General features: G+C 43.1%; 1 protein-coding gene across 3 annotated transcripts; it reads left to right on the top strand.

Annotated features, from left to right (window-relative positions):
- The first annotated feature begins 711 nt into the window (after window positions 1–711).
- Window positions 712–23,350, top strand: TIMM44 (translocase of inner mitochondrial membrane 44 homolog (yeast)). 3 transcript variants are annotated; one of them, XM_009323361.1, is made up of 13 exons: window positions 712–816; window positions 1,320–1,490; window positions 1,989–2,069; window positions 4,671–4,820; window positions 7,327–7,466; window positions 7,971–8,056; window positions 9,916–10,008; window positions 10,359–10,483; window positions 12,132–12,182; window positions 14,148–14,237; window positions 17,997–18,107; window positions 20,965–21,064; window positions 21,898–23,350. In XM_009323361.1, the coding sequence occupies exons 1-13, from the start codon at window positions 787–789 to the stop codon at window positions 22,002–22,004; spliced, it is 1,335 nt and encodes a 444-aa protein (XP_009321636.1). In that variant the 5' UTR covers window positions 712–786; the 3' UTR covers window positions 22,005–23,350. The 3 variants fall into 3 exon arrangements, with proteins under 3 accessions (XP_009321636.1, XP_009321627.1, XP_009321644.1); XM_009323352.1 differs by having other exon boundaries at window positions 20,965–21,105; XM_009323369.1 differs by lacking the exon at window positions 20,965–21,064 and having other exon boundaries at window positions 21,898–23,344.
- Window positions 23,351–23,712: the final 362 nt, after the last annotated feature.

The following is a 23,712-nucleotide window of genomic DNA, read 5'->3' as shown; positions in this document are numbered from 1 at the left end:
TGAATACATTTTCCCGGAATGTGGGAAAGAGGAGCTGGGTCAGTGCTGAAGGACCATTTTAGGGGAGTAAAGGCAAGAATCTACAAGCTCTGCATAGTCTGCTTCCAGTATAGGATGACGGACTGAAGGATTAGCCACGTGATGCAAGAATTTGCAGCTTGTGATCTCAGCAAGGTGCAGCAGAATTTCTCAGTGATCATTCTGTCATCTAGTGTCTCTTTTCTGTTCTGTGACTTGAGGCAAAAGGTGTTTGTCTCTGACTTCAGGCAGCACAAATACATACAGAGGGGTCCTGGGTTTCCTCCACAGTTGGGAGAAAGTTGTGTTTGGAGCCAGTTTTCCTTGAAAAAACGATATGCTTCTCATCACTGACAGATGTTTCAGCTCAAGGATGGATTTACTTGTGCATCACCGTTTTCAGAAAATCAGGGTTCTCAAGTGATTGTGAAAAGTGTATTGCCCCGTTTGGGGCTGCAACTTTGGTTTTATCAAAATCAACTTGTAAGTGGATATAGTGCTGCTCAAATACGTAACAGGGCTTTTATGGATGACTTCTCAAACCAGCCTCCAGTGTTTCTTGGCAGCACGTAGGATGTGTTCCCAGAAGACCAGTGAATATTGTCTATTTGCAGTATTCTTTCCTTTCTTCCTTGGCTCTTTAAGACTGCTGTCATCCTGTGCTAACCTGATCTTACGTTTTCATTGCAGAAATGTCTCATCAGTGGCATATGGCTTATATCCAGAAGATACCCAGTTCCTGCAGTCCACAGGGGTACAGTGTATCGAATGAGCAGGCCTGTTTTAGACATCCATCAGGTTGGTTAACGGCTGAATTTTTTTTATTTCAGGCCGCAGGTGGTTTCCCATTAGGGTACTGATCTACTAGATGTGGATAAGTTTCTGAGAAGCACCAGTTCTAGGTTGAAAGTTTCCACTTTTTAAGGTATATCTGATGAATTCAAGGAGGTTTGTACTAGCTGAGTCCCAGGTGACAGAGTTCAGGAGTGGTGCTCTAGTAACTTCATCTACCGCATTGTTTCAAGCCTGGTTAGTGTTGAACTAACCTCTGGAGTTAAACGTCCTCTGGAGAAGCGGCTTTTTAAATGGCTATATAGATGTACTTCACGGGGCGTTAGAAACGTGTTGGACATCTGGCTGTTCTGAGGGTAAGCTGCTTCTTTTTCAAGGTAGCTGTATGTTTCCCACAACATTAAATATGTTAGAAGTGACCCAGTGCTTGGCTTCAGTAAATCTACCAGCTGGCTTTGTTTTAAATGAATGTCTCTTTGGATTCTACAACGTGTAATGATTTTCTTTAGTCTAGATGTTACTCTTCTGGAGGAAGAAAGGGTTTTATATCAGGTTTTGTGGAGAACATCAAACAGGAATTAGCAAAAAACAAGGAGATGAAAGAAAGTATTAAAAAATTCCGAGATGAAGCTAAAAAGCTAGAAGAATCTGATGCGCTTCGAGAAGCAAGGAGGAAATATGTAAGTCTTCCTCATGAATTCCTTTGATGTTTTCATTGCCCAGCCACTGAGCTATTACTGTTCTGAATGTAAATTTGAATCTTTCTGCAAATGAAGTGTTTAGTTCAGCATCCCTATTTTTATGAGAAGTTCTGCTTGGCTGGAAATACTGACTGGTAAATGGATGCCTTAGAGTGCTTTGTTGTTCTTTTTCTTTTTAGTGGAAAATCTTTCCAGCAGACCCTTTGCTGGATTTTGCAAATAACGAGCAGATAAAATAATGAGACATTAAATTTAACGTTGGCAGTATTTAAATACTACTTTTGCATTCTTGGAAGAACTATAAACAGCATTACTTGCAAAAATGAAATGCTGACGCTGGTTACTCAAGTAGTGTGCTCCCTAGGATGTAGCTGTTTTTGCCCTCAGTTACAGCGTTAATGGGGTGTGCTATGTGCTGAACTGTTTTTGAGTATTTTCTGTCCTCATAGTTACATGCAGCATGTTTTTTTTCCACAGAAAACCATTGAATCTGAAACCGTGAAGACCTCAGAAGTGATTAAAAAGAAACTTGAAGAAATAACTGATACAGTTAAAGAGGTAAAACACAGCTATGGAAGAACCTTTCCCTAAGGCAGTTCTGCTCTAAGGTTATGTGTTTTGTGTGCATTTGAATTATCACCTTTTCTTTTTTCCTGGTGAAAGGTGGTTGCTATTCCAAAGGTGATCACTATTCTGAATCTTTAAGGCCAGAGTCCTTAGCAAAATTGCAGCAATAGCGTATGATAGATTTCTTACTCAGTTAGTGTATGGTCAGAGGACAGGCACTGTCCAGTGATTCCTCTCAGATTTGGAGACTGGAGATGGTCCTTATGGTTCTGCATTGCCTAGCAGTAAAAAAAGCCTCAAGGTGGTTCTTCCACTGGAGGGCAGTTAGAGCAATGCTGGGAGATCACCCTGGAAAGTTCTTTAGGAGATGTGATGCTCTTCACACTGACACTTTTTGCTACTAATGTGATAGGGCTTCTGGCTTCCTACTGCAGGTTGAAACAGACTTGCAACATCAGAGGCTCCAGGTGTTGTAAGTAGAAGTGCTGGTGGGATAGTTGAAGTGCTCTCCTCTAAGTTAGTGTGCCGTAAGTGATCCCGTGGCTCTGTGTGTCTTGGGAATAACACAATGTCTGGAGGAGCAGGCATCGTTCATACCTAACAGGTATGAGTGTCTTCCATTCTAGGCTCAGACTTTAAAGGTCACTGTGTCTATGTAGATCTGCTTTTAAGCAATTGAGTTCAAGTTATTTTTTCGGCTGGGACTAAGCACTGCAGGTTGCGCTCATTTACTTCATTTCTTGTCCGAGTTCATCTAGGCAGCAGATGTATTTGAGTGTTTAGTATGCTTTGACTTTTATCTCTGGAGTAAATTTCTGAGGAGTCTTCCTGATAGTGTTTTAAATATGGAATAAATCAGGTGCATGTGGCACCTGTAGAAGCTGATCCACAGTGTTACGGTATCTGTGAATTCAGCTGGTACAAAACTGGGTTATTTGGGCAGTCCTCAGTGGGGTGCAAGACCTTTTATTCCTTATTCCCTCTTTTCTGCCCCTTCTCAGCATGGGTGCCGTTGTGAGTCCACAGCCATTCAGCATCTCCCCCCATTGCTTCCAGAGGAGACAGGGAATGACTCACAGGACAGGGCCTGCTGCTCTGGTAACCCGGTGATTCCTGCGTGCTCAGCCTGCACCAACTGCTGTGAGTCTCCAGGGCTGCCACGAGGAGGAGGAGAGAGCAGATCCAGGAGAGGACACTGCCAGTCCTACTCACTCTTTTGGGGCGAAAGTGCCTGCTAGTCAGCTGGCTCTAAGACCTGCTGCTGGGTTTATCGTTAGCCTTCCTTCCACTGTAGACCTGTCAGTACCCAGGAGGTGGCACTGAGCTAGAGGAGTTGGAGAAGGGCTGTTCTTGCGGTGTCTGCCACCCTGACAGTTACTCCCAGGCACCCGAGTCTTATTTATTCCTCCTACTGATTAGAGCAATTAAATTGCAACCAGCAGTGACTGAAAACTTACGGCCCTTTCTCTTAAAGGGGGTACAAGATTTTCTGCAGTAAGTTACAGCTGAGAGGTGCTTTAGGAGGCTGTTCCTTATCTGTCGGCTGAGGTGTATGGACTTCATGCTTGTAGCTAGGCCGCTCCAGAGCGGAGTGAACTTACCTGTTTTCGGCAGCGGTTTAAGACCAAAGCCAGTGTGGTTGTTCCCGACACTTGCAGTCAGGTGCAGGATGCCTGCTGGGAAACAGCCAGCCAAACACCGGAGTTAAACTCTGTGCGATATGAAGTTTGTGTGGGCCCGGTCCTCGCTCTCTGCTGTGCTCCTTCACGCTCGTTCTGTCTAAATGTGCTTTGGTGTAGCAGCTTAACTGTGTGTACAGTTATGAGCTGGACGTAATGCTCTTTGCTAACGTGGACATAACCAGTATCTTTTCAGTACTCTTGAGGGTGCTGTAAGCATCTTTATCAGCCAAATCCCGCTGAAAAACAGGGAAAAGCATTTGGTACTGTTATCCTGTCATTTCTTTTCCTCTGAGGTTGTAGCTTGTGACCCATCCAGGGTTGGTTGCCTGCTGCCAGTGAGATTTCCAAGATCCTCGAGGATCTGATGTGTGCTGGTGCAGAATGAAAGGGTGACCAGCTGCTGGCAGAGTCCTTTTAACCTCTTGCATACGAGATCCTGGCTCTGTAAACACAGCCAAAGTGATGCATATGAAGATGTTGAATTGAGAAAAGCGTTTCCTGATTTTGCAGGAGCTATCTCAACCACTTCTATACCTTCTCTTAAGAAGTACCTGATGGTTTCGAAGGAAAGGGCTGGGGCATTTTAACTCTGACATCATTAGTCCTTCTCTTTGATGTCAAGAAAAATATTTTTTTAAATGTATGGGTAGCAGCTATTACAAATGTGTACGGTCCCATGAGAAGCCAAAATCGTTGTTCGGCACAGAGGTATTGGCTAATGCTGCAGTACCAAGCCACGGTGTTGCGGTAAGTCTCCCCTGTGACGTGTAACTGTGTGTTCACCTTAGGTTTGGTTAGTCTTGTCGTGTGTGCATTAGGAGGTCTTTAGCATTCACAAAGAGGACTTAAAATAAGTTTTCACCCATTTTCCCTGAAATGACCTTTTCTTTCCTGTTTTGTTTTGCTGCAGAGTTTGGATGAAGTCAGTAAGAGTGATCTTGGCCGAAAGATAAAGGAAGGTGTGGAAGAAGCAGCAAAAACAGCAAAGCAGTCTGCGGAGTCTGTGACAAAAGGAGGGGAGAAACTAGGCAAGACAGCAGCCTTCAAAGCTATTTCTCAGGTACGTAAGTCCTGTGCCTCTGTAGGACCCAGCGCTGTGGACACAGCTCATTAACATGGAAGTTATGTGCAAGTTAGTGCTGAGTATAAAATTAAATGCAAAACTCTTATAGCAAGACCTCGTGAGCCATTGGAATAAGCTGATAAATTCAGGAGATGTATTTTGCAGGTCTAGCATTCACTCAAGAACCCTAGAAAAGCGTAAGTCTCGAGCAGCTGAGCTTCTGCTGAAATGTGTTACTGGAAAAACTGGTTGCCGTGCTTGTGGAGTAGGGTAGTAAATGTCTTCTGTAGACAGGTACTGGTGGTGCTCTTGGGAACTACTGACTGACAAACTGGCATGCTTAAAGCTCTCCTTTTCCAGAAAATATATAAGTGCTTATATGTTTTGATGTCACCCAATCAGCTGGCAATTAGCCTAAAAAGAAGCGTTCCCCTTGACTGGTTTCCCATGCCTCCTCTGAAGCATTGGCTTTAGCCCTTGTACGAGGAGGTCCCAGGTCAGACGGAGTATCAGTCGCATCAGTCATGTCTGTTCCCCTCTTTCTGTGTTTCTAATAAGACATCATCTGCTAAAGGTCATTTCTAGCCATAGCTGCAGATCACATTATACACTCTTTTTTTTTTTTTCTTTTTTCTGTAATGAAACCTGTTATCTTACTCCAGCAGCCTCCCAATCTAAGAATTGTTTGTTCTTTCTGTGAAGCAGGCTGCTAGGCCAGACCTTATACGCAGGCAATGATTTTATAGGACCTTAAAGTAAATTTTTTGAGGCTTAAAGATTTGTTTTCCCTGTAAATGGATAAACCTTTTGATTCATTGTCAGATTTAAGTTAACTGATTTACAGAGCTTTTATAGGCTGCAAGCAGTTCTTGTAGCTTTGCTATACTCTCTAGTATGTACGTAGAACTTAGAATATTGAGTCTACTGCTTCAGAAAACCAAATACGTTGTCTTAGAAACTGTAGTGGTAGTCTCATTTTGAGATCCCCATTGCTTCAGTATTTAGGAGATATTTTATTTGTATAATCTAGAGCTAGATGATACCCACGGGGGCTTGTGTCTTGTTCTGTTCTTGGCCAGGTCCCTCAGATGGTCTTTTACAGTCAGTAGGAACAGACTGAGCTTTGGAGCTTTTTATTTGCTTATCCTTGATGTTTAAAGTCACTTAAATTCCAATTTCTGCTGCTTCATATCAGATCTGTGGCATCTATTCTGTCTAGGCCCCGAGCGCTGTTGCAGCTTTCTTCAGGAAGGAGTCACACTGAACTTTCAGTAGGGGAGGACGGCTTATGCTGGCAAAGCTGCGTTGGACACCTGGTGTGTTCTCCAGAAAATTCCTGCATAAAATAAAGTCGAAAAATAACAGCCCCCCGTAAAGCCACATGGTGCTTTGGGCCACATAACTTACACGTCCTCAATAAAAATGCGGATTGGGAAGAAGTTGTATATGGAGTATATATAAAATCCCTTTCTGCCTGCATGTGTCTAGTTGTAATAGGAGAGTGTAATTATTGTGCAACCGACCTTTTGTAGGTACAGTCATTAGAGAAAGTACTGCTCTAAAGTTAACTACTAAAAGTAGAGCAGCCAAGATGAAGGAGAAACACTAAAAATGCCTTTTAATCCCAATCCCTGTTGAAGTGTATGACAAAGGTCCCAGCAATGGTTGCAGTAGGATGCAGCTTCCTCTTGGTAAAATCTGAACTAAGGGTATAGCGGGTCACTGATGAGATGTGTATCAGTCCAGATTTATCAAGTCTTTTTCTTGATGCAGTCTCACCCAAGAGGGAGAATATCTCCTCTCTCTCCTTTAGTATAAGCTGCGCTACTGTGATTTTTTTTCACATCTCTTCTCTGGCAAAAACCAGTTTGCTTCGAAGCTGCTTTCTCAGCTGGAAGGTGTGTAGAATTCTGTAAAAAGTGAGGCTCCTTCTTGTTTTGGGGACAGTGATGCTTCTGCTTGTTTAAGCTTGGGCCTAGAACCTGGATTTTATTGACCTTTCAGGTGGCTTCGCAGTTAGTTGTTGGTGTCCTGAAGTCTCTTTTCCTCTACTTTTGGGTACTAGGAATCATTCTTCCTTTTACCTGGGACTTGTCATTCTATCAGCAGCTGCTGGCTGCTGTTGGGGGCTGATATGTCTACCTTCCTCTGACTTGATTTATTCCAATTTAAACTCTGTAGAGGTTACCCCTTATCAGCTGTAAGGTTTGACTGTTTCCATAGCTTCTACTATATTGTTTTTTTTTTCTTCAGGTTGATTCAATACAACCATCCATTTGCTGTCCTAGACTGTTAACTTCTTAAGCAGAAGTCCTTGGTACTGGTGTGTTTCTCAATAGACATCAGCAAAGAAGCATTTGCTGAGTAAGGGAGAGGAGAATATCTCGTGGTCTCTTATCTTTTTTTTTTCTTTTTTTTTTTTTTCTTCAGCAGAAGTGATTTTCAGTTTCTGGGAAAGGGCGGGGAATGGTAAATCAACCTAATAGGGATATTTTCCTTTCAGGGAGTAGAAACCGTTAAGAAGGAAATAGATGAAAGTGTTTTAGGGCAGACTGGTCCTTACAAACGTCCGGAGCGACTACGAAAAAGAACAGAATTCTCAGGCGAGAGGATTAAAGAGGAGCGAATATTTGAAGCTAATGAGTACGTATTGGATGTAATTTAGGGTGAATATTTCTGTGTATAATTTGATAAAAACTTGAAAGCTTAACTACAGGTCAGGGATGGTTAAAATCCAAGTGCTGAAGCGAGGCTGTGGGGTAAGGCGTGACCTAGCAGAGCAGGTAGGTCTGAGAGCAAATTTCCAGCATCAGTTGATGATACTGAATCTTCCGATAGTGAAACTGGGCACTTAAAATTATAAAGTGGATACAGAATGTTCTGACATGGAATTTTGACTTGCACATGTGTTAGGTTTTCTCAGTTCTAACGTCTTGCTATTGAGTTACATTTGGCAGGGCTAAGCCTGACCTCCTTTGCTTTCTCTACTGTCTTGCTCCACTAAGTCGTGTGTCATTTATGTGGCGTGTCAGCCTCAGTGACACTGCACGCTGCGGTGATATTCGTCAGGCTGTCCTCCTTTTTATTCTCAATCGGCTGCAAGTGACTTGTTCACAAGTACCCATCCATGTCTTCTGCACTTTCTAGGGAGGCCATGGGTGTGGTGCTGCATAAAGACTCAAAATGGTATCAGCAGTGGAAAGATTTCAAGGACAACAATGTGGTCTTCAATAGTAAGTGTTCCAAAGACAAAGGAGTAGCACGTTATTTTCCCTGTTCTGATTCTTGCTGTGTTGGATCTGATGCCATCTGTGCAACTAGTCTCAACATAATGCCTATCATAGCAATTTTTTTTTTTTTTTTTTTTTTTGCTGTAGCTGTTGTGGTGAGGTGGTGTGAATGGGAGGTGGGCGTAGTTGACAACATTGCAGCTTTTCCAAGCTGCTCCATCTGTGTTCGGACCCTTCCCCCAGTCAGGCATTGTTTTTGATCGGTCCCTGCTCCCTGTAGGTACCAAAACCTGCTTTCGCCATTGCTTAAAGAGAATTGAACTCTGTTCTTTTTTTTTCTACTTTTTTTTTCTAGTCAGATCTACTCTGGCACTGGGAAGAGGCCAGGGCATGCGTGCATGCATGTCACCAGGGAGAGGGCAGGCAGATCTCTTCTTCCTGACCTTGAGCTTATAACGAGGAAAAATCTTGTCTTCAGTGAGCTGGTTTCTGTTGTCATCTGCTTAGAACCCCGGAATGTGTGGGACTTTGCCTCCTTTCTGTTTTCATTGCAAAACCTAAAAATACTGAATATCTGTACTGCAGTGGGCAATAACTTTTGATAGTTATCTAGACGCTTAATGTTTCTGAAAGGCATAAAGAAGCCTGAGACCAGAATCCTTCAACAAATCAAAATAATTGCTGCCAGTGTACTGCAGGGTAAACGACTTAAGGAACAGAAAGATTGTGTAAAAGTGCAACATATAATTAACTTTGGATTGTGTTTCTTCCCAACTTCTTTTAAAGCGGCGCTCCTTAGGAGGTATCCAAGAATGGGTTTTTACATCCCATTTGTTAGCCTTTCCAAGGAGAGATGCTCATAGCTCCTAAAACTCCCCACATGTTGCATCCTCCAGTCGTGTGCCATCTGTTCGAGCTCTGTGCATTCTCTAGATTTTATGCATCTTTCCAAGGCTGTGGTTTTGCAATTCAGGCAACGTTGCAGATGTGGCTGCACCAGGCTCTAATTATGTCTGCTCTCCCTTTATGTACCACCTGTACCGAGAACACTCTGTGTTTTTTGGAAGGAGGATAAGCTTCGGGGCAGGATTCCAATTATTAATTGATGTGGTGGGAAGAAGCTTCCCTGCAGGGCCGATTATCCTGCAACTACCTTCTGCAGTTCTGGTTCATCTGATGATGTCCAGAGACAGATAATGGGTTGGTTCAGCCCTTAGTTTGTTGCAACAATGCCTGCTTGCTTAAATAGCTTCCCCCCCCCCACCTTTGCTTCACCCCCTGCCCTTCTTTCTGCCTTTGAGATTTTGCTTTGCCGGAGTTCTCCTTCCCCATCAATGACTTCTGTAGTTTTGTGACATGCTTGGCTTGCTTTCTTATCAAGGTTGAGAAGCACATAGAGCTGCTTAAAAACTGCATCCTTACTGATGTCTTGCTATTTTATTAAAAATTGGCAAGGTTTAAGGTCTATTCTTGATTTCTCCCCCCCAGTTAAACTTTCTGGTGTTGGTTTCACATTGCTACATGCTGCTGCCCCTTGTAGCAGAGTGAATCAAGGGGTGCAAGCAGACTGTTACTGGTGTAAGCAAGTCTAGTGTATTTTCCATCTGAAAATCTGCATAGAAGGTCCAGAGTTTCTGGCAGCTGAAGTCAGAGAAACCATCGTTCTCCTAGTGACAGTTATTGATAGCTGAGAACATTGCGGGAAGATGAGGAGAAGAGTAACTGTTGAAATTGAAACTTGTTAATCAACAGAGCGATTTAGAAGAGAACTAGCAGGCATAATCTGCAACCCATTGCGTGTTGTTTCCTAGTTCAGGAATGTAGTGGAAGGTCACTGCTGCTCATGTCTCCTCTCCTTTCAGGGTTCTTTGAAATGAAAATGAAGTATGATGAAAGTGATAACGCATTCATTCGAGCTTCCAGAGCTGTCACAGACAAAGTCACTGACTTAATAGGTAATGTTTCATCATTGCTGTGAAAGTGCATCTCTAGCCTTTTAGCTCTGTTCCCAGTGACTGTCAGTGCTGCTGCCCTCCATGTGTTACTAACCTTTGGGACAGATTCTGGAGCTTTATAATCTTTTGCATGGATCATTATCCAGTATCATGCAGTGTAGCAACCTGCTACTGGATCAGAAGTGCAGTGCGATGACAAGTGCTTGTATGGGATAAATCTCAAGCTTAACTTAAAGTCTGCAGTTGTTCCCAGGTGACTCTTCCTTCCCTCTGGTATATAACCAAAGGTCTTTCTCTTGTTTTCTGGCGACAGTTGTCGTGCCACCAGTCTCACTGAGTTGTTTTATTAGGTGGATTGTTCTCGAAGACAGAAATGTCCGAGGTTTTGACAGAGATACTCAAAGTGGATCCATCCTTTGACAAAGATCGGTTTTTAAAGCAATGCGAGTATGATATAATCCCCAATGTCTTGGAGGTAAGGTGGAGGTAGAGTATGATGCATTTGTTTTATTTTTTTCCTTTACTGTAACATAGAAGATTTTTCTTTTATTTTTCTGATGCTAAAATTAAAAGGTGGGACAGTATTTCCTTCTCAGGCATCCAGCTTTGCAGAGAACATGAGATAACCTTGGGAAAAGGAAGTTGGATCCCACATAATGATTTAGTTTAAAACCATATTTCATAATTTAGTAGACTAGCAGGTTTTTTTTTTTTTTCTGGCCTGGAAAACAACTAACCATCTTCTCCCATGAGAAATGATATGGGCATCAGAGGGATCAAACTGAAGTAGGTGAATGAACAGTCCTGGGCAAATGATGATCTCAAATATTGATAAGGGAAAGAATGTACTAGGTACTACTGGATTCTAAGTGATCTGTAACTGCTTGGGGGGAAGACCAGGTCATGACAAATGGTTCACTGAAAATATTTCTGGCACTAGTCAAGGAAGCATGTGGAACTTAATACTTTTAAAGACTAAAGTATAAAACCACTCAGAGGATAGCACTGGTGAAGGATGTGACTGCAAGTATAAAAGGATATAGTTCCTCTCACTGTAACAGTATGTCAGAGAAGACAGAGTGAAAGTAGGGGATTTGAAGAAGTACAGCAGAAATTGTTTTGAGAGATTTGTGTGAGACTGGAAAACTGAGGCTTGGAGAGATAAACAAATGCTGAGAGAGAGCAAAGTGTTCTGTTCTCATCCTACAAAACAGTGCAGTGAGTGATCGTATCTCAAATGGATGCATGCTAATACACGTAGAAATATTTATGCTACTCTAGTCATGAGGTAGCATTATAGGATGTAAAAAATAATTTGGTGCTTACAGATACAAACATTCAAACTGATGCATAGTTAGGTTTTGTCACTGCTGTCTTTGTAGTGACTGACTTGTGTATCAGATCTGTGACTGGAACTGTGATGTCGACAGTGAAATAAGACAGACCTGTCGTCGTGGATCTGCTTTTCCTAACGGTGCCATGTCACTAAAGCAAACTGCAAAAAACCACGCTTTTGACTCTTGGAGAATGAATTTTTCATAGGAGAGGTTTTTTCAAACTGTAGGCAGCCAGCTTACAGATGCCATCAAGTATGAAGATTTATAGGCATTTGATTGAAAAATGCCCTGCCACGTATAACTACCTTTATTTTGAAATCTGCTAAATTCCCAGCATCTGTCTTGTTATGAATTCCAGGTCTTTATTACACAGTGTTTTAAAGATAAACCTTTTCATGAGTTGCAGCGTGATTCTTCTGTTCATTCTGTGCCCTGAATTTTTCACAGTCTTGGAAACTGTAGATCTGCTTCTGGTTTGTATTCCTGCTTCTGTTAGATCCCACCTCCGAGGATTTTTGGGTAGTGTGCATTCTGCTGACTTTTTGGACAGGAAGGTTTAAGATAGCTTTTATCTTAATTATCAAAAGGTTTATGTACGTCTGACTCAGTACGTGTGTGTTTATAGAAGTTCTTATTGCTGCTCCTCTTTGAAGCTCCTATCCTACTTCAGGGTTTCACAAGATGTAGGAATTAAAGTAGTTTGCTGCTGAAAGTGCTGATAATTTCAACTCTCTGTCATAGGAGGTGTTTTAAAATGTTCATATTTTATTTGATTTTCTCTTTTAGGCTATGATGTCTGGAGAGCTTGATATCCTCAAAGATTGGTGCTATGAAGCGGTAAGTAGAGCTACTGAAATTGTCTGAAAAGGTAATGATTCTCTCTTGTAAGTAGGTTTGCTTGCAGGCTGTCCAACTGTTGTATCTATGATGTTGCTTACCTGTTTTGCCCATCTGCTTCCCCGTCTAACATGTTCATACTGTAAAACACTAACGCAGTCAAGTGTACGTGCTGGACTTCTGGAATAGTCTGGATATGAGAGGAGAGCTGTTTAGAGACAGATAGCGAATCGAGAGGTAAGCTCAAACTAGTCTTAACTAGCTCCAGTTCTGCACTGCCCTTCTTGATTTGGGTGGGCTTTATTAGAGCCTGGATCCCAGATGCGGGGTGAGAAGGTGCAGAGACATTTGAGCTGACCCAAAAAGGTGATGCTTTTCTGCTTACAGGGTCAGGTTGTCCCTGGAGCTACTATACAAACACAACTCCACTGCAATATCCCAGCAAATAATCCTGGCAGGCTGAAGCTTTTCTGAAATTACAGCATAGATAATCTGCAGCCTGGGTAGTCTCACTGCAGAAAGCTGAATTTTGTTTTGCTGTACAAAAACTGTTTTGTTTTTGTACTGGGATAGATTTTCAGTATTGGATCCACTTCTTGAAACGTTGAATATGAATTGGTTGCAATTCAGTGATTGTATTATTGTCCACTTAACTTCATGAAAGCAGATCCTTTCCTGACAACATAGATGGACACTTGTTCTGGTCTTCACTCTGCTCCAAAATAATTGTGTTGTAGGCAACACAGAGCCATAGTTGTTCTGTTTCTAAAGAATTTAATTGCTTAAAGTGAATGATCTCCTTACTGATCGCCACCACCAGAGGGCTGGAAATGCACAGGCTGGAAGAGGCAATTTTTTGTATTTAATTTTTTGTGCTTAGCATCTTTGTAACAATATTGCAGTATGTAAGAGTAAGATATTTAAAGCAGTCTGAAAGTAAAGAAAGTTCTTTATTGGTGCAAGCAACCTTTGAAATGACTCCGTAGAATTCCTCTCAAATCTCTGCAGGGAAGTAGCAGATTCACTGCAGCTTATAAGACAAAAAGCAAGCCCTTCTAAGCTAGCTGTAGTTATAAATTAAGCTCATAAGTCAAGAATCATCTGTAAAACAAGCCAAGGGAGGAAATGGGAGTCCTATTAATGAGAATCCAGGAGATAAAGGCTCTTGAACAGAATGACGCCACAAGCGTTAAGTTTGTGATACTGGTCACTAAAGTGTTGGAATACAGAGCAGTAAGGCAAAAACTTATTTAAGTGGCGGGTAACTTATGCTGCCAGCCCACTGACTTAGATATAGTTTGTGGCTCATAGAGCTGTGTCTGCCTACTGTCCTCCGAATCCCTGATCTGTAACTCCAACTTCACTCCAGTGACTTTGCCAGTATACTTCTGTAGGATACTTGCATTTAAATGCTTGTGATGAAGGTTAGAAGATCCGTGGTGGGGAGGTAGGTAGGGACTGCCTCCTGTTTGTTCATACCTGCCAAGAATATGGTGATAATGCTGGAAGCAAGTAGAAGTTCACTATCCCCAACAACAGTTCTTGATGCATAAATAATGAAGCATATGTGCATGTGCCTAAAAGGAGCCAGAAAACGCTGGTTTGCCTCCAGGATCTGGCTGGGTATTAGGAATATAGCTTGGTTCCCAGACTGTTTCTCCTTGTCTGCTGTCAAATAGCAAGTGCCTTGGCTATCAGGTGCACTTGCTGTACATACTCTGTTGTGAATGATGGATCTCCTGTTCTGTCCAGGGGCGATGGGATTTTTAGTGAGTATTTGGTTATGTGAAGCCCAGAGCATTTGATGTAGCTGTTTGATACCTTGTAAGACATGTGTGTTCAGCATATTTGCAAAAAACCAACTTTTATTCTTATCTGTTTTGATGGTTCTCTCTAGGCAGAAAATCCCTTTTTCTTTGTGACAGAACAAATTCAAATGTGTAACGTGTTTGTTGCTTCATTTAGACTTACAGTCAGCTCGCTCATCCAATCCAGCAAGCCAAAGCCATGGGTCTCCAGTTCCACTCCAGGATTCTTGACATTGACAACATTGATGTGAGTGTCCTTTTCTATATTTCACCTTGGGGGATGAATTAGAAACTTAGGACCTGAGGAGGGGTTTTCTTCTTGGCTCTGACTGCTGGGTTTTTTGCCTCACGGCTGCTCTGGTATTTGCCATTTCTGCGAACAGAGGAACAGATCACCGCTGCTGGAAGGGAGAGCAGATTCGCTACTGTGTGATTAAGCCTAAGTTACAGCATTGTGGTTTGTCTCCTCTCTGTCAGGGCACCTTGGTCTAAATCACCAGCGTATAGATTGAGAAAGGCTAATAATAAAGGCAAATAGCACTGACCCAGTGCTTTCATGAAGGGCTTTGTTGGTGCTTTCTCTGGATGACAATGCGCAGTACTTCTGTGACTCGAGGTTGTGCCGTGCAGGAATGGCTATTAGAGAGACTTAACCGCTGTTCTGGGTGGCTCTTGATGAGTAGGGAGGTAATGGCTGTGAGTGGAGCCATCGCCTCCTTAGGAGCAGTGCTGGTAGCTGGGGACTGCGGCCAAATGTCTGCACAGTCGTAATGATCTCCACGTTCTCCTGTGTTGAGGAGCCAGAGGTGTTATTGTTCTAATTAGCAGTAAGTCTACAGTAGTACTTCCGTTTAATTAGATCTTTTGTGTCATCTGTCACTGGCCCCCAAGTTTTCTTTCAGATCTTTCCTTCAATGGCAAAGGTATCTCAAAGAAATTACCCCCTTTAGTCAGACCTTTCATATCCCACAACCAGCTCTGCCTCAAAGGAAATGTGCAAAGGCAGGAGGGGAACAGGGCAGCTGTACAGTAGTGCTTTAAAACCTGGAAATAGTCTGAAGTCAGATCAGCTGTTTGCCTTTGTCATCAAAGGCGCTAACTCAAAGGCAGCAACATTCACTACATGCTTTTCTGTTGGAACCAAGTATTATAGTATACTTGTCCAATGTACTGCAGCTGTGCAGTATTATCCTCAATAAAATTATATGCCGGATCCATTCAGACAATTACTGTAAAGCCAACTGCAGGGTCATTCCTGTAGGAACAGAGAACACAGAGCTACTTAACAGGGGTCTGAACCCAGAGGTGATCCGGTCCAAGGTAAGGAAGCAGAGGATTGGAAGCTTTCAGGCAGAGATGGAAATGGAGCATGGTGATAAAAGGATGCTGTTCAGAGAGTGAGAGCTGTTCCAGATGTTGTTGGGTGTATTGGCTGGCCAGATGTTTCTTACTTGCGGTCACAAGACAAGAAGTCAGGAAGGATTCAGCAACCATCATGGAAAACCGAGAGAACAAAGTCTGATGCTGTTGGGGGTTTGCTGAAAGGAGGACTACCGATGGTGATTTTTCTCTATCTGCAGCCCTGTGCAGGAGTCTCTCTTTTTGTGCCCACATCATTAAAACACTGGAGCGGGTGCAGGAGAGCTCCAGAAACGTCTGAGCAAAGGCCCTACAGCAAGAGACTTTGTTTGACCTGTGTAGCTCTACAGAAGATCAGTGGGAACTGACTTGATTAATGACCACGTATCTTCACAGGGAGCAAGAATGTCATCTGCAGGGCACCTCCTAACACAAAATGCTATTGTCTGGTCCTCTTCCTAGGACCGTTTTGCCTCGGTGTCTGATAGGCTTCTCACTTTCTCTCATCCATCTGGGTTCAGAGGAAGCCATTCCTACCTCCTCAGTAACTCTGGATATTAACTGCAAGCATGTGCCAAATGAGCAGGAAAATTTCTGTGGCATCTGCAATTCTCTTGATTATCTTCAGCAATAAATAATGTGTTCTAACAAAAGTAAAGCTAAGGAAGTAATAAACATGATTGCTTTTTTCTAAGCATCTTACCTAAATCAAAGGTTTTTCTGTATTGTTAGTGTCTAGGAGACTCGAGATCATCGTATGCTAAATAGCACCTACAGAGGAAAAAAAGTTAATTAGCATAGAGCTGTGCACAGATTCTGAGTGGTGGCTGGCAAGCATTTTGTTATTAACTTGTTTTAGATGCCTGTATTTTTGCATGAATTTTCTCAAGAAAATTGCATCTTCTTAGCTGGAAAATGATTGGCATGGAACATAAATAAGTGCAGTTCTTGTTATGCTGTCTGTATTGCAAGCAAAGGGGATAAAGGGTGTTTTGTGTTTAAATTTTTAAATGCGTTTCCCTAGAGGAGATTTATGAGAGTACGTTGAGTGATCTCATCCAGAAAAAACAGTTCAGTGAGTTTGGAAAAAAAAACCATTTAGAAGATTTAAGGGAATTCACATGCTGCAAAGTTGGCAGCATTAAAATTAAAATCGAGTCTTTCAAACATAAGCATCTGAACTCATGCTCCAGGTACTTGCTCAAGCACTCTCTACTTCACTAGACAACTACTGCCTTTAAATTTAGTGGAATTTTGGATCCTTGATATTTCTTAGGACTATTCATTTGGCTGCCTAGATGTAGTTTTAAGCATGTGACTTGTGAAACGGGGTTTCTGAACTTAGTGTGGGAGGAGTGACACAAATACTGTCTCGATTATAGAGTTTTTCTGGGATCATAGTACTAAAAAATAAAGCAATACCAGTATGGAAGTCTTGGGATAAGGGATACAGCCTAGTCAATGATACGGTCCTCCTCCTCCTTGAAACCCACATGCAAATGTATATTGTCAAATTACCAAGGCCAAGTGGTGTCATGTAAAATGTCTGTCACGGAAATTGGCCTGACAAAGAGCTGCGAGATTTGGTTTTTGACACTTGGGTGGAAGGCATTAGGCGTTGCTGAATGAATCAGGCCAGTACCAGAAATGCAGCGCGGACTGGGGTGCTGTGAATTAACGCAGAGCTAGGGAACCGATTCCCTCAGATTAAGCAAAGGAGCATTGCAGTAGTGCTGAGTTTTCCTCAGGGGAGAGTTTAAAAAAAAATAATAATAAAAAAAAAAAATATATGCCTTTGTGAATTATGGGGTGGTCTTGTAACTGTGTCTTGTGATACATTCTTTATTATGTGATAAAATGCAATGTTTTTGAAACAGTATCTCTCATACACAAAAGAGTATAATCATGCTACCTTAAGTTTGAGGTAGTATGATGACCGTTTTGGGTAACATAGCCGGGAACTCCAGAGTTACTCAAGAGCAAGACATTATTCTGTAGCATACTGCATTCCCACAATAGAGGCAGAAAGAGGGTTGTATTTTTTAAGAGTACAGTTTTGGGAAACAAAACTTAATTTTCCATTCCTCTTTGCATGTCAGTTAATAAGTTCTTCCAATACTTAATGGAGTCATCTTAGAATAGAGAAAAAAATCCTGCCAAACAAAAGGTTCTCACCTTGAAGTCTTTCTGCTACTTAGTTCTTTTTATCTAGTTCAGTACAACTTTATGGCAAAGATTCATTTAAAAGCAAGAGAAAAACACTTCAGTTGAGGTACTTTCTTCAGAAAATGTCATTCTTTTAAGAGCAGGGTTTCTTTTATTTTTGGGTTCTAATTTGGAAATAATGGAACAGAGCTTGTTCACGTTTCCCAAGTTTTTAGACTTGGAAAAACGGTGCAACTTTCAGAACAATTTTGGGAAAGCTTTTAAGTACAGGGAAAGTTTTTGGGAAAATGCTTTGCAATAAGGTCTACAGCACCTGTATTAACAAAGCAGGTATAACCTGATTAAAATAACTAGATTCAGCTCGGGGAGAAGATGGGATTGTTACCCTTGTCAAGCCATAGCAGTTGTGTTAAATACTTGATGCTTTTACATTAATCTGCAGAAATGGTCTGTTTTCTAATGGAATTTTCTTTCATTGCAGCTGGCTATGGGGAAGATGATGGAGCAGGGACCAGTATTAATCATCACTTTTCAGGCTCAGGTCGTGATGGTAATTAAGAACCAGAAAGGGGAAGTGGTGGAAGGTGATCCGGTAAGTGATGCTCATCGGCTGCGTATGGTTTCCCCGGGTGCCCTGCTAGCCATCTCAGTTGTTACGGATTCATCTAGGTGCAGCTAGAGCAGTGGGTGTCCACACATACCACAGCCACTGGGGTGCGTAATATTGCATCTTGCGGGTAAGGTCTTGGTTCAGCTCAGTGTGGGCTATTTATTCCTGTCAGACTCCAAGTTATGACCCATTAATCGAGATATGACCTGTTAATCGAGATATGACCCATTATCGTATACGAGGAGAGTCTGCAAACATCTAGAATGGACAAAGGGGTATTTTAAATTCACAGTGAGGAGAGGAGCTGGAGCTATGACCACTGGCAGCGCTTTCTCTTCCAGTTGTTGCTGTGCCTGACCAGCACGCTCCCTGCCTGCAATTACCTCCTGTGAGTTCTGCTCCTTTGGCACCCTCTGGGACAGAATTGAACTATCCCGCTCTTGATTAAAGCTCCATCACACAGCTTCCACCTGATCCCGTTCTTTTTTTTCTCCCTTTTCCTTTCATAAAGGGCACCGTAAGAGCAGAGCACAATGATGTTTGGTAAACAGGGTGGGAGCTGGAGTTAAAATTTAAGTCATTTGCAAGAGTTTGGGAAAATCACTGTAAACAACTGGAAGTAGAAGTTCATGTTTTTGGCTGCTGCCTCCCTGCACTAGTACAAAATGTCTTACAGTGCCGCAAGGCTTCACTTCCACGAAACTCTCCCATGTCCAGTTGTGTTAAATGCTGTACGTGGTACAGGCTTCTAATGGGAACCTCTGGCACAGGGTGATTTCTGCAGCAAATCTCTGGCATCTCTGTGGATTGCACTTCGCTGTGGTTTAGCTTTTAACACTGTGAGTCCAGCCTGCGTGTTCTGTTGTGAGCGATGCTAGACCGAGCCTGTCAGATGTAACCACAGAATACGCTTGTTACCAGAGTTAATGACACAGCAGGCTCGGGGAGCCCGTGCTTTTTCTGGAATACCTTTGTTCTCAAGTGGCTCGCTCTCCAGACAGCTCTGGCTTGCATTGTGTCTGTGCAATGTTTAAGTAGCTTAATGATATATAATGGGGGACATTGTGAAATGCCTGGAGCTGGCAGTCTCTAGCAGACTGCCATTAAAGTTAATACATGCATTTAATAAATATTGGCTTTTTGCAACCATTCTCTTTAGTCCAGGCTGTAAGTTTACAAAAAAAGGGACTGATTTTAATGAGGGGGCCCATCTGGACTGATTTACAACCTGTCACATCGACTGCAGGGGAGGAACAGCTGATATAGTGATTTCTTGCATTAAATTACTGCGTTCCTAGAAGATAGATATTCATGTGATAATTATTGAACAGGGTATCAATGTCTGTTTGCTGTCTGATTTCTCTGGAGCAGCAATAAATCAAGGAGATGCATTGAAATTCTCTATTGGAAACAAAACTTAGGCTTTAATCAAATGTCAGATGCAGGCTGGCTGGTAACTATGATTTGGTGTTAACTGCTGAGCTGCTCCTGCGGAGTACTGAACAAATGACGTTCAAGGGAAAAGGAGCCTCAAACTGTAAACTCTAAATAGAAATCATATGCTTGTAATTGCTGCGGTATTTTACCTAGTTGCGATTGTTGAAGTTCCCGCTGCTGTGCTGCAAGCTCAACCCCAGTGAGATGTGGGGAGACCAGGCAGCCTGTGACGGGGTTGGACCAGGTGTTGCGGTAGTTAACGTAGGGGGTCCCCGTGGAGCACCACAAAATCAATCTGGGAAAACGAGGCCTTAGACAACCCATCGAGCAATGCTGCGAAGTCAAGGGAATCTTTTTAAAATTAGGTCCCGAAGGACTGTGAGAGAGGATGCTGTTTGTCATAGCAGACTGTGGGATTAAAGGACAAATTTTCGCCTTGCATGCATGGCCATGATAGAAATCTGCCTTTGGGAGTCCACACATGTTTGCTGTCCCACTTTCTGTGAATATATGCAGCAGCATGCGCTGTACATTGAGGATTAAGATGTACCCTATTAATTAAAGCACCAGATCAGAAAGCCAGAAATCACTCCACTTTGGAAACACGTAATTTTTATGTTTCATCACGTCTCATTTCCAGGAAGAAAGCTGTGCTACTTGTTCAGTACTGCATGCTGCAAGATCACCAGCAACTCTAAGCTTATCTGCTACTCATCCCTTCAGAAATCCTATGTTCAAGAACATGAACTTTTCCGGATGTAGCAGGGCTTTGATGCTGGAGTGTGTGATTGAATTGCCTTTCATACACAATCTTACGAAACGGACTTTGAAAATCACGAATCACAAAAGTCATACAAATGAAGGTTCCACTGGCAATGTTAAATCAGTTACGTTGCCCCCTTCGTCTTGAGCTTATACACAGTGTTTTGTACTCGGGAAAGATCTGTGCAGTGCTGTGGCTAGTACATCAACGTACAGCCTGTCTCGAGCAGGCAAAAGTTTTGTTCTTTTTCTTCTCATCCCCTCTGCTCTTCCTTCTGACATATCCCAAACATCTGTATGACTCAAGTTTTCAATCATTTTTAACACTTCTGAGCAGAGCTGAAGCAAGTTAAATCTTCTGAAATACTAAGCAAGAAAAAAATGACTTTATGTGATAGTTCTAAAGCATTAGTTTTTTAATGACTGGTCTGGTACAGAAAGTCTCCCCCCTCACATTCGTGTACCTAAATTATAACCTATAAAGATTCACACATTTGATCAAAAATGTAGTGGTTAAGTACACATCTGGGAGCTGAGCCAATGCACAGTCTGATCCCTCAGTGATACTTCCTTATCTGGGGGAAATACTCTCCATGGTTGATGGTTAAATGATAAAATCAAAATAACCTTTGATTTGCAGAATGGATCTGTGACACCGTGCCAGATTTGGGCTCCTGGCAGCCCAGTCTCTGATGGGCAGTGTCACCTCTCTCCTGGGAGAGGCAGAGACTTTGTCACAGGTAGCTGCAGCGACTCTTCAGGGAGTTGTTTTCATAAGACCGTGCGTGATGGCCTCAGGATGTGCTGAGATACGGCTTTCATCCTTATTCACTTACTATGAACAAAACCGCTGGCATCCTCATTACGTGCATCAAGGATGGAAAAGCTTATAGCTCTGTTTCAGTCTGTAACCCTGTACGGGGAAAGCACTGTCTGCACAGCAAAGATTTGATTGCAGAATTAGTGTGTGTCTGTGGCTAACGCTGTGGCTGGTCTTGGTTCGATCTGATTTGCATTGATAAATGTTGGGTTTTTTACTCTCTGTCTCTCCTCAGACCTGGTGATGATAATTTCTGGTTAATTTGAGCTGCTCGAATTGAGGTGTGAGAGCTAGTGATATAGCTGTGGGGAGGGGATGCAGCTCACGGGCTGATGTGGGAGAGGCAGAGTTATAGCCGCAGGAAGGAGCCTAAACTTGATTGAAGGTTACAGAGAGCAGTACAGCCTGGCGGCCGAACCAATTTGAAACCAGAAATTTATATTTAAAAATAAGGTCAAATATTATCGAACTTGGCAGTGGTGCCAGTTAATGTATGTCAGCCAGAGATATTTGGAAACCCTAGTTCTGTTTTTGGAAATGAAAAGTTTATCTGTTCCTGGCTGTGGTAAGTTTCTAACAAGGATCTAGTAGATGTTGCTGGAGCTGTCCTTATTGGGGACCTTCGGGCTTAGAACCAGAGAGCGAAATCACAAGAACAGTCTCTGGAGGAAGTGTGGAGCATGTCCCCATCAGCTCTGAGCTAGGAGGTCTGTGACCATCACGCACGCTCTAACGACAGGGTTTTCCTTCCAGGACAAGGTTCTGCGGATGCTGTACGTGTGGGCACTCTGCAGAGACCAGGACGAACTCAACCCGTACGCTGCGTGGAGGTTATTGGACATTTCCTCATCAAGCACTGAGCAGGTTCTCTGAGAAGAATCGCATCCAAGGGCTTCCTTGAAGCGACGCCGTCTCTGAACTTGCGCCAATCTGCTGTGTGATGGACTGTGGGGGGAAGAGGCTAGACTGGTTCCTTTTCAGAAGAACAGGCTGTTCGTTGTGCCCTCATTATACCAATCCCTATAACGAACTGGACGAGTCTGACATATCTGCCTTACGCTTTGCTGTGTAGTACTGCACTGTAAGGATGTATGGTAGATTTCAACGTGAATGGTCTAAGACACTAGCAGTTGCAGTTGGCTCCTTTTTTAATTGTGGCTGAAGGAGGCTGGTTTGGGTGCTGTATGTTTCCCAGCGCTTCCAGTGATGGACAGAGGTGGGTATCGGAGGGTGAGATGTGACAGGTCTAGTTCCCATCTGCTGTCATCCTCTGGTGGCCTCAAAGCATCCCTGAAAAGATCTTAGAGGTGCTTTTAAGGCACGTTGGCCTTAGCTAACGTACAAAGTTGTCTCTTGTACAAAGTTGCACCAATAAGCCTTCTGTTGCTGCAGTGTCTTGCACTTTACCAAATCAAATACAATCAGGACTTTGCACATGACTCTCTGTTGGCGTGGAGCGGAGTCAGGGTGGAGGTGTCGGCATCATCAGGCAGGTTCTCGAGGCCGGTTGCAGGGGTGGAGTTTGCTGCCAGTGATAGTATTTATATATCCACAGCTTTGCAGGGGGAACATCATTGTTTCTGGTGTTCTGTTCATCGTGTCAGCTGGTACCGCTAAAGAGCGCACGACTGCATTTCTCTGCTGGGTTAATCTGATGGTGTGGAGGAGACAGGCGGTAACTGGCTGCGGGGAAGCAGGCAGAGTGCTAGAACAGTCGTCAGGGGAAGGGGTGGACAGACTTGCAACAAATGAGTAAATAAAATGCAATAATGGGTAGAACATCACCTCTTGTAGCTCAGGTATTTATTACGTGAGATGAGAAAAGAGGGTGCAGTTCACGCACCTACTGCGTAAAGTGCATTACGAGCATGGCTTTCGTCACCAGAGGGACTTGGGCTTCGGGGGGACGGCACACCTGGCCTGGGGTAGCAATTGGAAGACGTCAGAGGGTGAGCTGCTGGCACACTTACACAGACTCGAGGTTTTGGGCTTCTGCTGGAGGCTCAGTTTGGGAGCTGTGATGTGGGTCGATTCGTCAGCTGCCTCCTCTTAATCGAAAGCGAGGTCGGGGGACAAAAAATTGATCGTGGAATAGGAAATCAAAGGACTGATCTGCTGCTGTGTTCTGCCTGTGCACAAAACAGGGTGATGCAGGACAGCACTCCCTTGACATTATGATGAAAGAGAATAATTCCCAGTTCTTCCTTCTCTTCTGAGTGTCCGGATCAGTTCCTTTGAATGTAAATGGGATTATCTCACAGCCCTTCGGTGAGACATTTAACTCTAGCAGCTTTCTTAGAGTGAGAGGTGATGAGTGCGGCCAATTCAATAGCAGAGTCTGCCCTGTCCCCTTAGAAGATGCCCAGACCTGCTGTCTGACTGCCACGCTAGGTATTTCTGCTGCTCTCGGGGCAGGCTGCGGGTGGGACGTGGTCCCTCGCTGCCTCCCTCATCACACAGTTTTCTCCCTGGTGCTTTTGCCGGTGAAATAATTTCAGATTTTTACTCAGATATCTTAAGCGCTAGTACACAAACTGAAGAGCTGAACAGAATGAATTCCACGATGCA

Source organism: Pygoscelis adeliae, unplaced genomic scaffold (genome assembly GCF_000699105.1).
Source record: "Pygoscelis adeliae isolate BGI_AS28 unplaced genomic scaffold, ASM69910v1 Scaffold590, whole genome shotgun sequence".
Classification (NCBI taxonomy): Eukaryota; Metazoa; Chordata; class Aves; order Sphenisciformes; family Spheniscidae; genus Pygoscelis; species Pygoscelis adeliae.
The sequence above is the reverse complement of the archived record's forward strand: the minus strand, read 5'-3'. Positions and strand labels throughout refer to the sequence as shown.

Coding starts and splice junctions, on each gene's coding strand:
- TIMM44 (XM_009323352.1), top strand. CDS start 787: ATGAGCAGGCCTGTTTTAGACATCCATCAG. Junction 7,467..7,970: donor CGAATATTTGAAGCTAATGA/GTACGTATTGGA, acceptor TGCACTTTCTAG/GGAGGCCATGGGTGTGGTGC. Junction 10,009..10,358: donor CAAAGTCACTGACTTAATAG/GTAATGTTTCAT, acceptor TTGTTTTATTAG/GTGGATTGTTCTCGAAGACA.